Source organism: Punica granatum, chromosome 2 (assembly GCF_007655135.1).
Source record: "Punica granatum isolate Tunisia-2019 chromosome 2, ASM765513v2, whole genome shotgun sequence".
In the NCBI taxonomy this organism is placed as follows: Eukaryota; Viridiplantae; Streptophyta; class Magnoliopsida; order Myrtales; family Lythraceae; genus Punica; species Punica granatum.
Window position 1 is genome coordinate 34,107,905 of NC_045128.1, and position 21,162 is coordinate 34,129,066.

General features: G+C 39.4%; 3 protein-coding genes across 4 annotated transcripts; all 3 read left to right on the forward strand.

The window, feature by feature from the left end:
• Positions 1-4,408: 4,408 nt before the first annotated feature.
• Positions 4,409-6,388, forward strand: LOC116197916 (AAA-ATPase ASD, mitochondrial-like). Its single transcript, XM_031528193.1, has 2 exons — positions 4,409-5,100; positions 5,192-6,388. The coding sequence occupies exons 1-2, from the start codon at positions 4,538-4,540 to the stop codon at positions 6,210-6,212; spliced, it is 1,584 nt and encodes a 527-aa protein (XP_031384053.1). The 5' UTR covers positions 4,409-4,537; the 3' UTR covers positions 6,213-6,388.
• A 1,967-nt stretch (positions 6,389-8,355) lies between these two features.
• On the forward strand, positions 8,356-10,470 carry LOC116194718 (AAA-ATPase ASD, mitochondrial-like). Its single transcript, XM_031523606.1, has 2 exons — positions 8,356-9,174; positions 9,266-10,470. The coding sequence occupies exons 1-2, from the start codon at positions 8,489-8,491 to the stop codon at positions 10,311-10,313; spliced, it is 1,734 nt and encodes a 577-aa protein (XP_031379466.1). The 5' UTR covers positions 8,356-8,488; the 3' UTR covers positions 10,314-10,470.
• An 807-nt stretch (positions 10,471-11,277) lies between these two features.
• LOC116198098 (AAA-ATPase At3g28580-like) lies at positions 11,278-13,710 on the forward strand. Of its 2 annotated transcripts, none has more exons than XM_031528437.1 (2): positions 11,278-11,848; positions 12,212-13,710. In XM_031528437.1, exons 1-2 carry the CDS (start codon positions 11,424-11,426, stop codon positions 13,215-13,217), a joined length of 1,431 nt encoding a protein of 476 aa, XP_031384297.1. In that variant the 5' UTR covers positions 11,278-11,423; the 3' UTR covers positions 13,218-13,710. The 2 variants fall into 2 exon arrangements, with proteins under 2 accessions (XP_031384297.1, XP_031384298.1); XM_031528438.1 differs by having other exon boundaries at positions 11,279-11,848; positions 12,233-13,710.
• Positions 13,711-21,162: the final 7,452 nt, after the last annotated feature.

The window sequence follows — 21,162 nt, forward strand, 5'->3', positions numbered from 1 at the left end:
ACTGTTATGTTTGAACATGATTGTCTTTGATAATGCATTGACTATGTCTTTGAAATGTTATTCCCTTCGGCAATTGTTGATATTTGTTGATAATCTATCATGTTAACGTTTGTTTATTCAGCTTGTCACCTTCAACGGAAGAGGATTATGGCAAGGTATGCGAACTCAATGCGATATGATAATTCATCCAGCGATGATGACGACAGCAGCGTAGATGATTTGCCCGTCTTTTTGGCAATCCACGATGCAATGTCTGAACAGCAAGTCCCCCGTGCACGTCCTTGTAGAACGTCGGCACTACGAGGCAGTGAGTACATTAACGAAGTGCTTTCAAATGACACAAGATGTTACGAGAATTTCAGGATGGACCCTCACGTATTTCATAATTTGTGCGACACATTAAGAGCAAACTGTGGCATTCGAAATACAAGGAAAGGTATGACCGTCGAGGAGATGCTTGGAATGTTCTTATTGGTAGTTGCACATAGCACTCGATATGCCGTTGTTGCCGAACGCTTTCAGCATTCTAAGGAGACGGTCTCACAAGCATTCAATTTAATACTTCAAGGACTTCATTCGTTAGTGCCAACGTACATAAGACCGAGGAACGTTGAGGAGCAGCCAGAAATTCGCGGATGCCGACAATGGTATCCATTTTTTAAGGTAATTATCATACAGCTGTCGAAATTAACTTCTATTCTTCTATTACATGTACTGTAATTCGTATCGATTTTTATTATTACTGCAGCATTGCATCGGGGCAATTGATGGGACTCATGTTAAATCTATTATGCCAGCTTCGGTGAGAGGCGCGTATCACGATCGAAACGGTGACATAACGCAAAATGTTCTTGCTGTTTGTTCCCATCAAATGATATTCACTTATGTCATGACCGGATGGGAGGGTTCGGCACACGACTCTAGAATTCTTGCTGATGCCGCAACGTTACCGACATTCCCTGCACCACAAGACGGTAAGTTGTTACTTTCCATATACCATGTTCCCTTGTTAAGCTCTTCTGTATTTCGATAAACATATGGAACATCATATATATACATTATTTGTACATGTCTGCACGCAGAACAATATTATGTAGTTGATGCGGGCTTCCCAAATGTTCCCGGTTATTTGGCCCCTTATAAAGGACAACGGTATCACCGCAGTGACTTCAATAAGGACAATCCTCCAACGACGATGGAAGAGTTGTTTAATCAGCGTCACGCATCCGTTCGTAACGTAATAGAACGGTGCTTCGGTGTCGTGAAGAACAGATTTGGAATATTGCGGGAAATGTCAAATTTCAGACCGCGTCGTCAAGGACAAATTGCGCTTGCCTGCTTTATGTTGCATAATTTCATTCGGATCAATAGTTATCGCGATAGCTTATTTGAGGAGTATGGTGATGCGTGGCAATATTATGATGAATTTCGTAATCCGCCTCAACAAAATGGAATCCGAAATGATATTGACATGAGCAGTAGGGAGATGGATATAGTACGTGACCGTATTGTATATCAAATTTGGCACGTTGAAAGAGGACGAGCCTATTAGTTTGTACAAGAACGGGTGGAGTTGAGAATTAATAGTAATGAAATTGTATTATAAAGGAGTGAAATGTAATGGTTATGTGTGGGTCCCACCTTTATTGACTTTTGATGTGTTGTTTTGTTTTGTAGTGGGTAGAGTTGAGTTAAAATTGTGATTTTAAGATTGTATCCTAAAACCAAACACCACCTCAGAGTCCGTTTGTTTTTTAAAATTTTTTTAATTCAACTCAATTCAATTCAATTCAACTCCACTTATCTTCAATTCAACAACTTAAATCATTACTTTTAAAATTTTTTAATTTTTTTAATCATTCAATTTAATTTTTAATATTAAATTCTCTCAACTATTCATTATTTTTTCATAGTTCAACAACACAATCATTACTTAATCATTACTTCCTCTCAATTATTTATTACTTTTTCACACTTTTTCTCATAATTCAACAATACAATCATTACAAACCAATTAAAACCAAAATTCAACTCAACTCAACTCTAAATTCAAACACACTATTAAATTGAGTAGATGAATTTTCTCTTAAATTCGGTTTGTTACCCTGTGTATATGATCCCATTTAATCTTTTTTTTTTATATGTATTGATTTTTCCACTATTGACATACGTAAGTAGAAAATATATCCTCACATAAACATCTCAATTCCCAACTACATATATTCATTTAATCAAAAATAAAAATGATACAATTAAGTAGAAGATACATGCTTACATAAACATCTCTCAACTATATATTTTCACATCAAATTCAATGGGACGGAAAGGTCATGCTTACCTCTGCTCATGTTTGCACTTCAGATTGTAGTTCTCCTCTAAAAAATCGACACTCTATGCCTCATATTAATTACCCATGTCATTCATGCTATATATATATATATATATATATATATATAACCCGCACTATTATTGGAGATATATTGATTCATATTAAAATCGCGAAATTGTATATTTGCACATGGATATATAAAATTTATATATGCACACGTATATAAATTGAAATGGCAGCTTATTGTATGGAAATTTTGAGATACTAAGCTCATTACTTTATATTACTTTCTACCTAGATAGTTTCTTTGTAATTTATAGTAACGTCGCTTTACTCACTCTCTGAATATTTAGATTTCATACGTGTATATTCGTTCTTGCGTAGCAGTTAATATATATAGAATGTATATAGTCTACTGTATATTTTGTTTCCTTGTATATATTATGTTGTGTTATATGTATTTAATCTATATATTAATGATAAAAGAACATACTTTTTTTCTTAATTCATAAGTGATAACGTGACAGCATGAGAATTTAGCCGACACTCCATTTATATTTTTGATGATACGGCAGGGTGAAAAATTAATTTGAGACTTTGTTTTTAGATATATGTATATATATATATGCTGAAACGCAAGACATGGAAACTATATTTGATAGGGCCAGCAATATTTGACACGACACGGAGTTAAACGGATTCATGTTGGGCATTTTTGGTATTTGGTCTAAATGGATCTAACTCGTTTAGACACGATTAACAAGCGTGTCTTACGGGGTTAAACCCCTGTAACCTGATTATACACGATTAAATCTGTTTATTTAGACGTGTTTAATCGTGTTATTTAATTGCGTAACCTGTTAACTCGTTTATCTAACTGAATTTATCAAAATACCCTTCCACTCATCGTAATTTTGAATGGTTAACCGGGTTGGATAAGCAGGTCATGTATAAACAGGTTATGTTAACGTGTCCGGATAACCGGGTATAATTGTGTCGTGTATGGATACGTGTACCTATTATAACACGTTTCGATAAACAGGTTTAAACCTGTCGTGTACAGGTTGATACGGATTTAAACGTGTCGTGTTCGTGTATATGAAACCTGACCCATTTAATAATCGTGTCGTGTACGGATACTAACTTCAATGACACGAACTCGTTTAGACACGACACGATACGAATTGCCACCCTTACTATTTGATAACCCTTAGTCGGTAGTTGAATGTAGCGCGAGTCTAGAAGCTTCAATTGCTAACCCTCAACTCATCTTTTTGGCTTTAAATATTTGAAAATTTAAAATTTGATAAGATCATGACAATTAATTTTATATTAAAAATTGCGAATAAATATTAGAATATTTTCTATAAAGTTAGAAAGTATTTTAAATTTTTCAATGGATATTAAAAATTCATTTCTAAAAAAATATAATATGATCTCAAGAAATTATATTATATATCAAATAATTATATATTATTAATTTTTTTAAAAATACCTACGTAGCGCGCTGTACTATACCTAGTTTATGCTAATTTTCATGCTAGTCTCGTTCTGAATACTGATATCTAAGCTGATCAGCATTTTACTATGCTATTATCTCAAAGAAAGGAGAATACATATGTATAGAAAATAAAAGAGAATTTAGCATGTGGCAGTAGGTAGGACAAACCCAATTAACAATTATCTCCAAAAGGAAAAGCATATGCAGCCCGGAGGAAGGCGATAACAATACAGCCTCGTCCAAGGCAAAAAAAAAAAAAGAGAGAGTTGTGACGGACATCAACTGGGCATTTGCATATCAATTTGGACAAGCATGAAGGCTAAAACACGACATATATTGGCTTATGCATATATACATATTGTGTTTCTTATGCATACATACATGTAATTATATATACATACATATTTACCTGAAAGTGGAACCCACTGGCACTGGGTATTTTCCTGCCAACAGCAAATATCATTGGACGAAAACAGATACACCGCATGCTGATTCATCCTACTTAATCACACAGAGAAGATATTAATTAATTAAGTAAAATAAAATATGAATAAAAATCATGACTTGATGAGCACGAAGTAGACTTTTGATTGGTTGTCTTATTGCTTGCTTGTCCTTCTCCTCTATATATGGAGCACGCAGTAGAAGGGCAAATGCCTCGGATAAGTTACTAATCTCGACTATTTTTTAGATCGCCGGGAGGAAAGATGATCAGGCGAGACCTCTTAATGCCCTTGAGCTCCTCGGTTGGGGGTCTGATGATAATCGCGACCCTCTTCCGTAACCATATCCCCCTTCATCTTCGTAACCTTCTCGAGAAATACACCCGCAAACTCTTTAGATTGTTGTCTCCCTACATCCAGATCACTTTCCCCGAGCACACCGGGGAGCGGCTCAAGAAGAGCGACGTCTACACCGCCATCCAGAACTACCTGATCAAGAAGGCAACCACGGGAGCTAAGAAGCTTAAGGCCGATACGCTCAAAGACAACCAATCCTTAATCCTAAGTATGGATGACAACGAGGAGGTCACAGACGAGTTCCAAGGCGCCAACCTTTGGTGGTCCTCCAACAAGATAGTTTCCCGGGGCATGTCCCTGTCGATCTATCCTTCCACGGAAGAGAAGAGGTTCTACAGGCTCACCTTCCATAAACGTCACCGGGACTTGATTACAGATACGTATATCAAGCATGTCATGAACGACGGGAAGGCAATAGCGCTGAAGAATCGGCAGAGGAAGCTCTTCACCAACAACCCAAGCCATAACTGGTAGTGTGCAAATTTTAATATATCATGATATATACAGTCCGGCCAAAAGCCAATATAGAAGTTTTTAATTAAGAAAATTGATCACTTGCAGGTATAGGTATAAGTCGACCAAGTGGAGCCATGTGGTTTTCGAGCACCCCGCAACGTTCGATACCCTGGCAATGGAGCCGAAGAAGAAGCAGGAGATCGTGAGCGACCTTGAGAAGTTCAGTGAAGGGAAGGAGTACTACAAGAAGATCGGGAAGGCCTGGAAACGAGGGTACCTCCTCTATGGCCCGCCTGGGACGGGCAAGTCCACAATGATCGCTGCCATGGCGAATTTCATGAATTACGACGTGTATGATTTGGAGCTGACGACAGTGAAGGACAACTCAGAGTTGAGGAGGCTGCTGATTGATACTTCGAGCAAGTCCATAATTGTGATCGAGGACATTGACTGCTCACTCGACCTCACAGGACAGAGGAAGAAGGCAAAGAAGAAAGACGATGACGAGAATGAGGAAGGTAAGGGTGATCCTACTAAAAAGATGAAGAAGGAAGAGGAAACCAAAGAGAGCAAGGTCACTCTATCAGGTCTTTTGAACTTCATCGATGGGATCTGGTCGGCCTGTGGCGGAGAGAGGATCATTATCTTCACGACTAATTTCGTCGATAAGCTTGACCCGGCACTTATCAGGAAAGGTAGGATGGACAAGCACATCGAGATGTCCTACTGCTGCTTCGAAGCTTTCAAGGTGCTCGCGAACAACTATTTGGATGTCGAGTCTCATCCTCTATTCGGCACGATCGAGGCAATGCTGAAGGAAACAAACATGACACCAGCTGATGTGGCGGAGAACTTGATGCCCAAGTCGAGCATGGAAACTCCGGATACTTGCCTGAGGAGCCTGATTGAAGCTCTCGAGGAAGTGAAGGAGGAAGCAGCGAGAAAGAAGGCCGAGGAGGAAGAGGAAGCGAAGAAGAAGGCCGAGGAGGAGGAGGAAGCGAAGAAGAAGGCCGAGGCTAAAGATGCTGCAAAATCGATCGAGGAAGCCAAGGAAAATGGGGTGGGAGCAAATGGGAAATTGGAAGAAGAGAAAGTAAATATGAAAGAGAATGGTGTCACAAACTAAACAAAAGTAATAGTTGGTATGAATAATTGCGTTAGATTGGGGAAGAAGGACATTAGTGGAGAAACATTGTGTTAGTGGATTTGATAGGGGTTTGTTTGAATCCTATGATGAACTTTGTATGGAGCAAATTTCATTGTCTTCCTTTGACATGTCATAGAAAGTTTCAATTCCATGAACTTTTGTATGATGGACTTTGTACGGAGCAAATTTCATTGCTGCGTATGGGTCATCTCTTACTCTGGGAAAATTCTATGACACATCGAATGTTGTAGTCCATACACGCATTCAACGGCTGAGATTTAATCCTGAAATTTTAAAAATAAAATTCAAAAAATTTCAGTGATTAAGATTTTTATAAATGTATGGTACATATACCTCTAATTGCATGTATTGCAGACCAATCCCTTACTCTTGTCTTTTCCTTATCAACTTAATATAGAATTTATGAAGACTCAAGTTCGTCAATGCTCCAATTAAATTATAAATTTCTAGGGAACATCTGACGTTCTTTTTCCAAGAAAACAAGTGGGGACAAATTGAAATTCTTTGTTTATGTATTAGGTCGGTAGCTGGGAAGTCACTATCCCTGACATCATTGTACATCCAATCGTCGTCGGTAATGGTCGGTCTATGAACAAGTTAAGATCAGTTGCATTGACTCGTCCGATCTTCAGAATCATTTGTCCCAAAGATCCCAAAAGTTAGAATGGATTTGAATTGAGAGTAGAGTTGAGTTGAGTTTTGATTTTAATTGGGTTGTAATGATTATATGGTTGAATTATGAGAAAAATTGTGAAAAAATAATAAATAATTGAGAGAAAATAATGATTAAGTAATGATTGTGTTGTTAAATTGTGAAAAATTAATGAATAGTTGAGAGAATTTAATATTAAAAATTGAATTAAATGGTTAAAAAAAATTTAAAATAAAAAAAGTAATGATTGTGATGTTGAATTGAAGATAAGTGGAGTTGAATAGAGTTAAATATTTTTCCGAAAACAAATACACTCAGTTTTCTGAGAAGTTAAGAGCAAAATCTGATGGCAGTCTGAGAACCATATCAAAATATTATTGGATTTTGGTCACTGGGACGGAGCCGGCATCATCTTCGAATGCGGAGGGATGAGTATCTTCTCCATTCTCGGATTTAAATTCTCCATATGATTCTGAGTTGTCCAAATTAAAAGCTCCGGGAAGGAGTCTTGGACTGTTGGCATGCTAAAACTGTGACGTCACTGCTGGCCAACGATGTCGATTGTGATTTGGCAAATCCTCAGTGGACAAGGAGACAACCACATGTCACAAGCCCTAATTTACTTAGCTAGGAAGGCTAGCTATCGTCATTTTATCCTCCATGTCGACTCCACAAGACTTTAAAAAGACAGAACCATATGCCAATTATTTCCATAGGCTCATATTTTTATTAACACTTCTTCGGAATCTTTTTCTTAAGCACGTGTCGAGGCTAATAATACTACGACGTCATTGGTCCGACATGCTTTCTTCAAGTTTACCTCTTTATGGCGGGATTCACATTACGTCATCATTGGTCCTATAAATAAACCAGAAATAAAAACATCTCGAAGCAGTCTTCGTCCAATTTAATAATACTAACGGCCAATCCATATCCCAATAATTGTCTACCTCAAACTGCAATTAAACAAAAACATAAACATCTCAATTCTCAATTACATATATTCATATATTCAAAAATAAAATTGACACAATTAAGTAGAAGATACATGCTTATATAAACATCTCAACTATATATTTTCACAGCAAATTCAATGGGAAAGAAGTCATGCTTACCTCTACTCACGTTGCGCTTCAGATTATAATTCTCCTCTAAAAGATTGGCATACTATGCCTCATATTAATTACCCATGCCATTCATGCTATATAATAACCGCACTATTATTGGGGATATATTGATTCATATTAAAATCGGGAAACTGTATATATGCACGTGGATATATAAAATTTATATACGCACACGTATATAAATTGAAATGGCGACTTATTGTATGGAAATTCTGAGATACTAATCTCATTGCTTTATATTACTTCCTACCTACATAGTTTCTTTGTAATTTATAATAACGTTCTTTACTCGAACTCTGAGAATATTTAGATTTCAAACGTGTATATTCATTCTTGAGTAGCAGCCAATCTATATATAAGGTATATAGTCTACCATATATTTTGTTTCCTCGTAAGAAAACAGATACACCGCATGTTGATTCATCCGACTTGATGAATACGCAACTAGAATTCTGATGGATTGTCTTGTTGCTTGCTTATCCTCTCCCTCTATACATGGAGCACGCAATAGAAGAGCAAGTGCCTCGGATATCTTCGAAGTTACTATTCTCGACTATTTCAGATTGCCGGGAGGAAAGATGATCATGCGAGACCTCTTAATGCACTTGAGCTCCACGGTTGGTGGTCTGATGATAATTGTGACCCTCTTCCAAAACAATTTCCCCCCTCATCTTGGTGACCTTCTCCAGAAATACACCAGCAAACTCGTTAGATTGTTGTATCCCTACATCCAGATCACTTTCCCCGAGTACACCGGGGAGCGGCTCAAGAAGAGTGACGTCTACACTGCCATCCAGAACTACCTGACCGAGAAGGCAACCACGGGAGCTAAGAAGCTTAGGGCCGATACGCTCAAAGACAGCCAATCCTTAGTCCTAAGTATGGACGACAACGAGGAGGTCACAGACGAGTTCCAAGGCACCAAGCTCTGGTGGTCGTCCAACAAGATAATTCCCTGCAGCATGTCCATGTCGGTCTATCCTGCCACGGAAGAGAGGAGGTTCTACAGGCTGATGTTCCATAAGCACCACCGGGACCTGATCACAGGTACGTATATCAAGCACGTCATGAGTGAGGGGAAGGCAATTGCACTGAAGAATCGGCAGAGGAAGCTCTACACCAACAACCCAAGCGACAACTGGTAGTGTGCAAATTTTAATATATCATGATATATACAGTCCGGCCAAAAGCTAATATAGAAGTTTTTAATGAGGAAAATTGATCGCTTACAGGTATGGTTACAAGTCGAACAAATGGAGCCATGTGGTTTTCGAGCATCCCGCGACGTTCGATACCCTGGCAATGGAGCCGAAGAAGAAGCAGGAGATCATGAGCGACCTCAAGAAGTTCAGTGAAGGGAAGGAGTACTACAAGAAGATCGGGAAGGCCTGGAAACGAGGGTACCTCCTCTATGGCCCGCCTGGGACGGGCAAGTCCACAATGATCGCTGCCATGGCGAATTTCATGAATTACGACGTGTATGATTTGGAGCTGACGGCAGTGAAGGACAACTTGGAGTTGAGGAAGCTGCTGATTGATACTTCGAGCAAGTCCATAATTGTGATCGAGGACATTGACTGCTCACTCGACCTCACTGGACAGAGGAAGAAGGAAAAGAAGAAAGACGATGACGAGGATGAGGAAGGGAAGGGTGATCCTGCTAAAAAGATGAAGGAGGAAGAGGAAACCAAAGCGAGCAAGGTCACTCTATCCGGACTTTTGAACTTCATCGATGGGATCTGGTCAGCCTGTGGGGGGGAGAGGATCATTATCTTCACAACTAATTTCATCGATAAGCTTGACCCGGCACTTATCAGGAGAGGTAGGATGGACAAGCACATCGAGATGTCCTACTGCTTCTTCGAAGCTTTCAAGGTGCTAGCGTACAACTATTTGGATGTGGAGTCTCATCCTCTGTTCGGGACGATAGAGGCGATGCTGAAGGAGACAAACATGACTCCAGCTGATGTGGCGGAGAACTTGATGCCCAAGTCGAGCACAGAAACTCCAGAGACTTGCTTGAGGAGCTTGATCAAAGCTCTCGAGGAGGCAAAGGAGGAAGCAGCGAGAAAGAAGGCTGAGGAGGAAGAGGAAGCGAAGAAGAAGGCCGAGGAGGAGGAGGAGGAAGCGAAGAAGGCTGAGGAGGAAGAGAAAGCGAAGGAATCGGAGGCTAAACATGCTGCAAAATCGATCGAGGAAGCCAAGGAAAATGGGTTGGTAGCAAATGGGAAATTGGAAGAAGAGAAAGTAAATGTGAAAGGGAATGGTGTCACAAACTAAAAAACAAAAGTAATAGTTGGTATGGATAATTGCGTTAGATTGGGGACGAAGGATATTAATGGAGAAACATTGTATTAGTGGATTTGATTGTTATTTGTTTGAATCCTATGATGAACTTTGTATGGAGCAAATTCCATTGTCTTCCTTTGACATGTCATGGAAAGTTTCAATTCCATGAACTTTTGTATGATGGACTTTGTAAGGAGCAAATTTCATGGCTGCATATGGGTCATCTCTTACTCTGGGAAAATTCTATGACACACTGAATGTATAGTACATACATGTCTTTTCGTTATCAACTTAATATAGAATTTATGACGACTCAAGTTCGTCAATGCTCCAATTAAATTATAAATTTCTAGGGAGCATCTGACGTTCTTTTTCCAAGAAAACAGGTAGGGACAAATTGAAATTCTTTGCTTATGTATTAGGTCGGTACTGGGATGTCACTATCCCTGACGTCATTATACATCCAGTCGTCGTTGGTAATTGTCGGTCTATGAACAGGTTAAGAATCTGTTGCATTGACTCGGCCGGTCTTCAAAATCATGTGTCCAAAAGATTCCAAAAGTTCATTTGCCGTAATTCTCTGAGAAGTTAGGAGCGAAATCTGATGGCAATACGACAATCATATCAGAAGATCGTTCGAATTTGGTAACTGGAACAGAGTCGGCATCATCTTCGAACGCGGAGGGATGAGTATCTTCTCGGATTTAAATTCTCCATATGATTCTGAGTTGTCCAAATAACAAGCTCCAGGAAGGAGTCCCGATTCTTAGCATGCTAGAGCTGTGACGTCACCGCTGGCCTAAGATGCTGATAGAGATACAACGATGTCGATTGTGATTTGCCAAATCCTTTCAGTGGACAAGGAGACAACCACGTCGCAAAATTTACTTAGCTAGGAAGGCTAGCTATCGTCGCTTTATCCTCCATGCCGACTCCACAAAACCTTAAAAAGACAGAACTGCAAACCAATTATTTCCATACGCTAACGTGGGAGAAACAGAGGACCCAGGATATTTTCCTAGAGGCCGAGCATTGCCTTTCTCCGCAAAGTGTAAAAGGTAATCGAAGGATCAATTAGGAGCCAAGCGACGAGACCAAAACATGGATCCTAAAATCATGTTTGCCAACCTGGGATCGGTGCTGGCGAGCGCGATGTTCCTCTGGGCAGTTTTCCAGCAGTACTTCCCAACACACCACATCCGTGGGCAAATCGAGAAGTACTCCCAGCGGGCGTTCAATTTCTTCTACCCGTACGTCCAGGTCACGTTCAACGAGCACACGGGGGAGAGGTTCATGAGGAGTGAGGCCTACTCGGCCATCGAGAACTACCTCAGCATCAAGTCCTCCACCCAGGCGAAGCGGCTAAAAGCTGATATAGGGAAGAACAACCAGTCCCTCGTCCTGAGCATGGACGACTACGAAGAGGTTGCTGATGAGTTCCGAGGGCTCAGGCTGTGGTGGGCTTTCGGGAAGAATGTGTCCAAGCCACAGGCATTTTCTTTCTTCTCCCACACAGATGAGAAACGGTAATATATATTATCTTGTTCGATATACATACACTGCTAGTGCTATGCTCAATATTAGTTAGGATTCCGGTAATGAGTCATGGTTAACCGGAAATAGAATTAATACACTCCCGCTTATTTCGTTACTTTGTTTGCACACATCCAACTTAGATTTCACCTGAGGAAAGCATCACAACTAAATTAAAATAAAAGAGGACGTAGAGCAGCGGCGCATGTTCTTGCTTATGATTTAAAGATCACATGTTTGTTATCAGTATCTAGTGGGATTTCTCTTGCCCTTTATTAGTTGCCTTGAGCCTTTCTTTGTTTAGAATAATTGCAGTCCAAGTCACTATTACGGCGTTCAAGTTAATCCGTCTTTAGCACTATCAATCTGTCTAACAGGTACTATAAGCTCACATTCCACAAGAAACATAGAGATGTCATCCTAGGGCCCTACTTGAACCACGTCTTGAAAGAAGGGAAGGCGATGAAGGTCCGAAACCAGCAGCGGAGACTATTCACCAACAATGGCTCGTCCTGGAGCCATGTGGTCTTTGAGCACCCGGCAACATTCCAGACCCTCGCGATGGAGCCCGAGAGAAAGAAGGAAATCATGGACGACCTGATTGAATTCAGCAAGGCGGAGGACTTCTACGCAAGGACCGGTCGAGCCTGGAAGCGCGGATACCTCCTCTACGGCCCGCCTGGGACGGGCAAGTCCACAATGATTGCTGCCATGGCGAACCTTTTAGGCTATGATCTGTATGATTTGGAACTTATGGCGGTGAAGGACAACACGGAGCTGAGGAAGCTCCTGATCGAGACGTCGAGCAAGTCCATAATCGTGATCGAGGACATTGATTGCTCACTCGACCTGACAGGTCAGAGGAAGGAGAAGCCAAAGGAAAAGGACGAGGATGAGAAGAACCCAATGAATAAGCTAGCAACGGACGACCGGGAGGCGAAGCCCAGCAAGGTTACACTATCAGGCCTCCTGAATTTTATCGATGGCCTTTGGTCAGCCTGTCGCGGGGAGAGACTGATAGTCTTCACGACGAATCACGTGGATAAACTCGACTCAGCTCTTATCCGAAAAGGCCGAATGGATAAACACATTGAGTTGTCTTATTGCGGGTTCGAAGCATTCAAGGTGCTCGTGAAGAACTACTTGGGGATCGAATCACACAGTCTGTTCGGGACTATCGAGGCATTGTTGGCGGAAACAAACATGAGTCCAGCCGATGTAGCGGAGCATTTGATACCGAAAGCCAAGTCCCGTAACATCGAGAACCACTTGAAGAGCCTGATCCGCGCTCTAGAACAGGCCAAAGGGGGAGCAACGCTGAAGAATGACCAGTCGGCGAAAGAAGCAATCAAGGATCAATGACAGGGACCATTCGAGTACAGCCCACCTGCCAACTGCCCAAATGTTCTAACAAGGTTATTGAGATGACTGGGCCTGCAGCATCGGTCCTTGTCATTAAATTGGCCAGTAGGATGTGTCCGAAATCCAAAAGATTGACCAGCAGGGTGATGAAACCACCATGCCATACATATGATTAATTTGGAACTAATTTTATATATTAGCGAGATCGCACTATCCAGCGAATATTTATGTGAGAATTAGAAATTCTCCTCAAAATTGCGTGGCATGTGCACGTTTACTTTATGTGGAGGGCAGGAAATGAAAAACTCCATGCCCATGCCCATGGTGAAGAGCCTAAGGCTCGACTGCCTGCTCGGGGCGTCAATGCTGTTCTGTGATTTGTTTTTAGTTTGTTAAAAGTGCTGTTGGTACTTTTATTTTGGGGCTTGTTTGCTCTTTTGTGATTTTCGGCCTTGAGCCTTCCGCTGATGTTGGATTGGGTCCCCTTCGGCTTTGTATTTGGGTTTATTCGTTATCAATAAAGAGCATGACCCCCCCCCCCCCCCCCCCCAAACAAAAAAAAAAAAGAAAAAAAAAGAAATTCATGGGGTGCACAATCGGGAGCGGGAGGGACCACCGCACAGATATGAGGCTGCTCAGGTTGCAGTCTCATGACAATTTCTCAATCTCCATGCGCATAACGTATTATAGTTACGAAAACACAGGAGCTCAACTTTGGACGTCGAATATATTGAGATAGGTTATCCCATATGAAAAAATTGAGAAAGAAATTATAAATTTATATGAAGTTTGAGTCTAATAATCTATTAATTTAAGCTTTTAGATTGTAGATGGCTCAAGTCCGTATAGGTCTAGTGAGTATTTCACAAAATACATGGTTTTAGTATTCGATACACGATTACTCTATTTGGTTAAGTAATTGGATTTTATAATTTTAACTCTAACTTTAACTTTACCTACTACATAATAAAAATTAACTCTTCAAAGTAAAAATATGGAGTCCATACATAAATTCACATATATCTCTATTATATTTAATTCAATTTTTAATATTAAATTTTCTCAACTTGTCATTATTTTTTCGTATAATTCAACAACGCAATTATTACAATTCAATTAAAATCAAAACTGAACTCAACTTTAATTCTAAAACCAAACACATCACTCTATATATCTTGGTTTGCTGGGGGTTGTGTGAGATTGTCACCGACAAGTGACAGGCCCTAGCAGCTATGCATAATAGAAAGCAGGTCAATGCATGCATATCTAGGTCAGCTTGTTTTAATTGATGTGTGAAATTTATGAGTTCTATGTGAACGAAAGACTGTCTGCTCGATTGAATCCAAATTGATCAAAAAAGCATGCTTTTTATAGTCAAACAAGGTCCTCCAATGATACTTGTTTTGTTTCAATCATTTGGTTTTGTTAATTTTAGGAGACCTCGACATAACAAAAAAGTAAGAAGAGAATCATTAATGTGAAAATTGGAAGAGGGTGTAGCATGATAAAATATGCTATCACCTATTGATTTAGAAGTCACATTTAATATATCGTGAAATCATCTATCTATTTATTAATAATTTAATATTTCTCTTTTATTGTATTAAATTTTGGGAGTCATTTATAATCGAAAATTGAAAGTTGAAGGTTCTCTAGAAGGGGTAAGTTCCATGAATGAAGTAATTTTTGGTACTTTGAATGCCTACTTGAAAAAGATCGCACTTTCTGATATTCAACATCGGATATTGGAAAATTCTATAAAAATTATTCAAATAATACCTTCATCTATCAACCGGTTTGTAAGTTATAATGTTTTTGCAACCGTATTTATACTTATTTGATATGTTTTTATCATATTATTCTTCACTTATAGTAATCTTGGTAAATCTGCTGTACGCGCTTGTAATCTTTTTCTTGATCATTTAATTTAATTATGTACTCGTGTTTGTCGTTAATGAATATTCACTGATTGTTGTGAAAAAAACAAAGTTAAAAAAAGAAAGTAAATTACAATAGAAGGATTCCATTTTTCAAGTTTAGGTATCGGCATACAAATTTTAGCCAGGTAGACCAATAAATCAATTTCAGTACAGTAAAGTTGCGTTTTGAGCGAAACGTCTCTAATCTTGACCTAACTAAATTACATCATGGAATGCCCGTAGGGAAAGGATATGTGAATAGTAAATTAATCTCATATTGAGGTTCAATTTCGATCGAGATGCACCTTTGTAATGTTTGATATTTTTTGCAATAAACTCGGGCTTCAGCCCATAATTCACCGAAAAAACGGGACTATATATCATGGAAAAATAAGCAAAGTGCCCGCTCGGTGAAATTCAGCTAATTTTTCCAGCCAATTCAGGTCATGTACCCCTCACATGCCTCTTTGAAAGGGCAAAATGGTCTTCCAATATCATTTTCCACAGAAAAAAAAATAAATAAATTAGGGGACGAAGGGTGTGTTTGTGGTTTATTTGTCGGTGTAGTGCTGATGGGAAAGAACTGTACAGAGTTAGAGTTAACCCTGCAAAAGAAGGCCTGTCTTCTTTCTCATATTCGGTGTTTAGATTCTAATGAAATTTATGGTTAGGGATTTTGCCCCCAGATTTCATCACGCCACTACCCTCCCTCTTAATCAATCTCTTCACTCAGGGGAAGTGCAAGCAATCAAGTCATAATTCAGTCAACAATATCTTACAGAGTATACTTCCAGACATCAGAAAGCACAACAACGGGAGAGATGGAGGGAGGACTCCCCGTTCTTGTTCGGCAGTGTCCTTGTCTGGAGCAGGGAGGGGTCCGTCGAAGTGGTGCTTTGAACGGAGGATGTGGTGGGAGGTCTGCAGTCGGTGGAGGGCGGAGAGGTGGAGAGAGGGGTCTGGGAACTTCGAACGGAGGATGGGGTGGGAGGTCTGCAGTCGGTGGAGGGCAGAGAGGAGGAGGGAGGGGTCAGCGATTTACTGAGTAGGAGGGTGCGGACGGCGACGCCGGTGCCAACGAGGACGTCCTTGCACCAGCTGTGCTTAGACCGCACAGTCATGGACTCTCAAGCCCGTTTAGGGCTCACGTTTCCCCTAGTTTAATTTTTTTCTTTTTCTGTGAAAGGAAGAAGATGAGTGTGGAAGACTGCCCTTTCAAAGAGGCATGTGAGGTGCACATGACACGAATTGACCGGAAAAATGACCAGAATTCCACCAAGTGGGCACTTTGCTTATTTTCCGATGAACTTGTGGGTAAAGCGAAAAAATTTAACGGCCAAGGGTAGAGCTAACTTGCCCCCTTAGGACAGGGGGCAAATTACTTTTTCCTCTATATTTAATTACATCATCTGGTACTAGCAATAGTTAGTTAAGATTTCCCGGAGGTTTTTGCATATTAATTATGACCCTATCCTATTTATGATCCGTCAATTTTTGTGATAATTATGCCCATTTTTGGTCTAAATTTAAGAATGTTCAATTAATCAATGTCTTAATCATCTAGCCTCAGTTGGCAGACATCACTCTCTGATGAGAGAGAATGCACTCAAAATTAAGGTTAGAGTTGACCAAGGAAAACCCCTGAAAAAAATTCAGTTATCTCATACAACAGCTGCTTCATTGGTTTAGATCATTTGACACGAACAATATGAATGGCGATGGCAAATTAACCTAGCTCGAGATAACGAGGATGCGTTACTGATCATAAAATTTCTGATCCGGAAAGAGGTATCAAGAGAGAAATATTTACATAGGTACACGTCTTTGAGTTGCATCAGCTAGCTATAAAATCTTTGTTACCGGATGCAGTCATCCTTGATTCCTCGCTCAGATGGTTCCGGCAAGAGGTTTTATCTTCTTTCTCGGACTGGTGAGCACAGGTCTTCGATGTACTGATTGTTTATGGAGCTGCTTCAAGTCCATGGCAGGTCACATACATTAAAGAAGGGGGCCTTCAGGAGTCGAAATTTGATGTGTCACCGCATCCCAAACAGAGTCATCCTCGATCAACAATGTCGAATACTGCATACAAACGAAAACAGAGGATGGAGAGTTAGCTACAAAAGTTTGATGGACATAAATCCTTGGCATGGAACTTTGTATAAAGAAGGAAGGAAGGTGGATATATTCGATATATAATCATTGAATCTAATAGAGGAATATCGTGATTATATTCAGCTTCGGCTTTAGAATCGAGTGACAGCAGAGGGATGGCACCTGTGGGGAGGCTTTTCCTCCTGCCACGGATTTCACCGGGCGGAGCAGCCATAATGGTGCAGGTGCCATCTCTCCTGCGACGAGAGGCCCTCAGCCCCTTTATCGATGTTAGTTGATACGAAGCTCTTCGATCCTCCATGTCCATGGGGCTTCGTTGCTCCGTCTGTGAATATGTCTGTATATATAGAGACGTCGCCCTCTCATTAGTTATGAGCTGGAACTAATTCTATGTTGAATGAAGAAGTCTGATTCTGTGCCCTCGTGCTCGACGAGGTCAATATTCTCCCTTCAGACACCAAGTTGATTGGTTTTGGTTCACATTAATATTCTCCTTTCCAACTTGGATTAGTCAGAATCAATTTAAATTCGGATACTGAGTGGTCCACACCAAAAAAATATTATACTTTTTTCGGTGTACACCCTAGTATCTGGAGTCCCAATTGGACTCTGACTAATCTAGTCGAACTATGTCAGCCTACTAAAAAGTAAAACTCTCTCAACGTGAATTTTCTCTATTTATAAGACTCAAACCCAAGACATTGTTTAAGTGGAACAAGTGCCAAACTGCTTGAACCAAGCCACGCTGGTATAAAAAAAATTCTGCTTTGAGAGACAAGGAAACCTTATTTATATGATTTTTTTGGGTGTGAATCCTGGTGTCCAGAAACCCAATTGAATCTCAACTAATCCAGTCGAACCGAATCAGTTCACTAAGAGGTAAAACTCTTCCAGTGTGGATTTTCTGCATTTATAAAGACTCAAACTCGAGAACCTAATTAAGCGGAATAAACGTCAAACCGCTTGAAGTAACCCACGTTGGTTATATTGATGATTTTAAGTAATAAAACATAAGACTTGTTAATTAATGTTTCATTCATGATCTCTTTTATCCTCAGAAATTAGGTCCGTGGGTATGAGACATCATGGGCATAGGCAACAACTTCTTAGTCATTAATTAATTGAATCACAAATTGTAATTATGTGTTATAGTTTTTCTATATGATAATTCCAAAAAAAAAGGTCTTCTAAATAAATTTAATGAAATGATGAATATTAATAAGTTCTGATGGATCTTTTGGTAGATTATAAGTCCGTGGGTACGAGACCAAGAATCAGTTGATCATGGTCAAGTTCTACATTAAAGTCTAATTTCATGATTTCCCTTTTTGTTTGGTTCTTTTATATTTCATTTGTCTTGCTAAGCAAAATGATTGCCTTGATCCATCCAGTTTAACCTCATATATATATATATATATATATATAATTTTATAAGCTCTTACACATTATTCAAATGTAAATAATAAATTGCTTTCAACGGGAAGAAGATTCTGAGAAGGACCTCGGTAATTAAGGGGAAGACTAATTAGTCGACTTCTTAGGTCTCTCCTGGGATGGAGCTGGGGTCTTCACCATAACATAACAGGTCAATATTTCAAAGAATTATTCCGCCTTGAAAAGACAAGATTAAAAGATTCTCCCAATACCCAAATACTTATTTTGTTAAATGGTCAAATCACGAGATGTTCACAATCTATTTATTAAGTCTAAGTCTGACTATTTATTAAATTGACTATGGTATCACAGGATAAACAGTACAGTGCAATTCGAATCTCAAGTAAAGTGCAATTTACCAAAGACGGCACTTTATGATTAAAAATTGGCATTAACTAATATGAAAATTAAAATGTCCGGGGAATATTATGATGAGAAAGTCATCCTGAAAATCGCCGGGAACCTTCAAATTAATTAAATCCTAATTAAATACTTAACCTTCGGCGCAAGAAATTATTACGTATGATGGTTCTTTCTTCCTCTTCATTTCGTGGATGTGCAATTTACGTTGATTGACGAGAGTTGTTAATTCTAATGATTACTAATCTACGGTGCACAATATTGCAACAATGACACTAATCCTCCAAACAGAGCGATATTAACCATTATTGAATGCAATCATCAGCCAGAATATGAATTGGTACAGGCGATTCGACACTTATTTTCCTTAAATAAGATTTCAGATTCGAGTCTTATGAATGAAGAAAATTCAACCTGAAAAAGTTTTACCTCTTAGGGAACCAATACAGTTTGAATTGGATTGATCGAAATTTTCAAAAATCAAGATAAACACGGAAAAAAAAGACGTCATCAGCCGTGATCATCGACATCGTAAAACGCTGGTCCGTGGTCCAAAAATCATCATATCATCAATTCGAGCCCTCTTGACCTTCTAGTAAAAGGAAAAACAACAATCTATATATCATTACAATGATGACTAATAATATCTTGTTCTATCAACTTTTGACCCAAAATGTCAGAAACAGAAACAGTTAAGAAGTTGGCAAGCGTGGTCTACAGCCAGGCTTCGTGGAAGCCAAGGATGAATATGTATATGATCATAATATAGACATATATGTAGATTTCTAACCTCGTTCAACATGTAAATTTCCCATTTACTTGTTATCACCGAAAGAATTCTACCGGAAGGGATGGATCAGTTTCAGAGCAATTTACTCGAAATATCCCATGTTCACACATTGTGAGGGGGCAGACAGCCACTTACAATGGTCTCACACCTGATTATAGTTTCACTATATAAGTATAGAGGGGTAGAGGCACCATAAGATGTATAGCAATATATTTGTATAACAATATATTTGAATATGTTCGAAAGAGGAGAGGCCGATCGTGTATCATCAAATTGCATAGGGGTTGAGAGAGTCATGTCGCAGGAGAGATGGCACGCATGCAACGCAGTATTGTCGACTCGGATATATATGCCGGGGGTCGGTGGTGACAGAGCCATGGTGCGCGCCATCCTCCTGTGACACGATTCCCTTGCAAACCTCGACGTCCGTTGTCATGTGCCTACAAGAGCCTACTGTCGTCCTGCAAATACTATTCCTCGCGCTGTGGTGAGAATTTAATCAGCTTTTGTTTAACTGTTCCTCTCTTTATAAGCATATTTTTCCTCTATCTATTGTTAATTTGCAGTCTCGACTTTAAGCCTGGTGGGATAGAATTCTACCAACGCGAGCTGAAAACCTGCCATGGGGCCATGAGGCACAGGTACAGCTAAATTTATCGATTTTCAATGTGAGACGATATAAAATAACCTTAATTATTCCAGTGGTTTTTACATTCTCTTTTCACATTTTACTCTCTTTTCCATTCAACCTTCATCTTTAAATTTTTTCGGATATCTGAAAATTCAATGGGTCCCGACTAATTAAGAGTTCAAGCTGAATCGGCTCAATAAGAGATAAAACTCTTCAAAATCATGATTTTTTTCACCCAAAGTTTCGATGGATTGGAGCAGGCGGTCCAGGTGCTACGAATACTTTTGGACTTAAGCCCAACCCACCACTCCATGCAAGTATATCAAACATTTTTGGACATATAGCACGAGTTGGGTTCACGCTACGTAAAGGATGCAATTGATGTGTGGTTTGGCAGTAATGCGGATAAAAAGAAAATTTTACTGGAATAAGATTGCTATATATATATATATATTTCTTTGATATGAATTAAAGTATTTGGAGACACTAATTTGACCCCAAACTGAAACAGAAAGAAAAATAAACATCAAAGGGCTGTTGATGTCACAATATCGATGGTAGAAGGTCGCTATTACAGCAGATCATACGTGGGAGAGACATTGATGCCAATTACTATACTGAATTAAATTAATTGATCGACAACTTTATATCAGTAGATGAAAGGTTTTATTTCATATAGCTGGAATATAGTAAAAT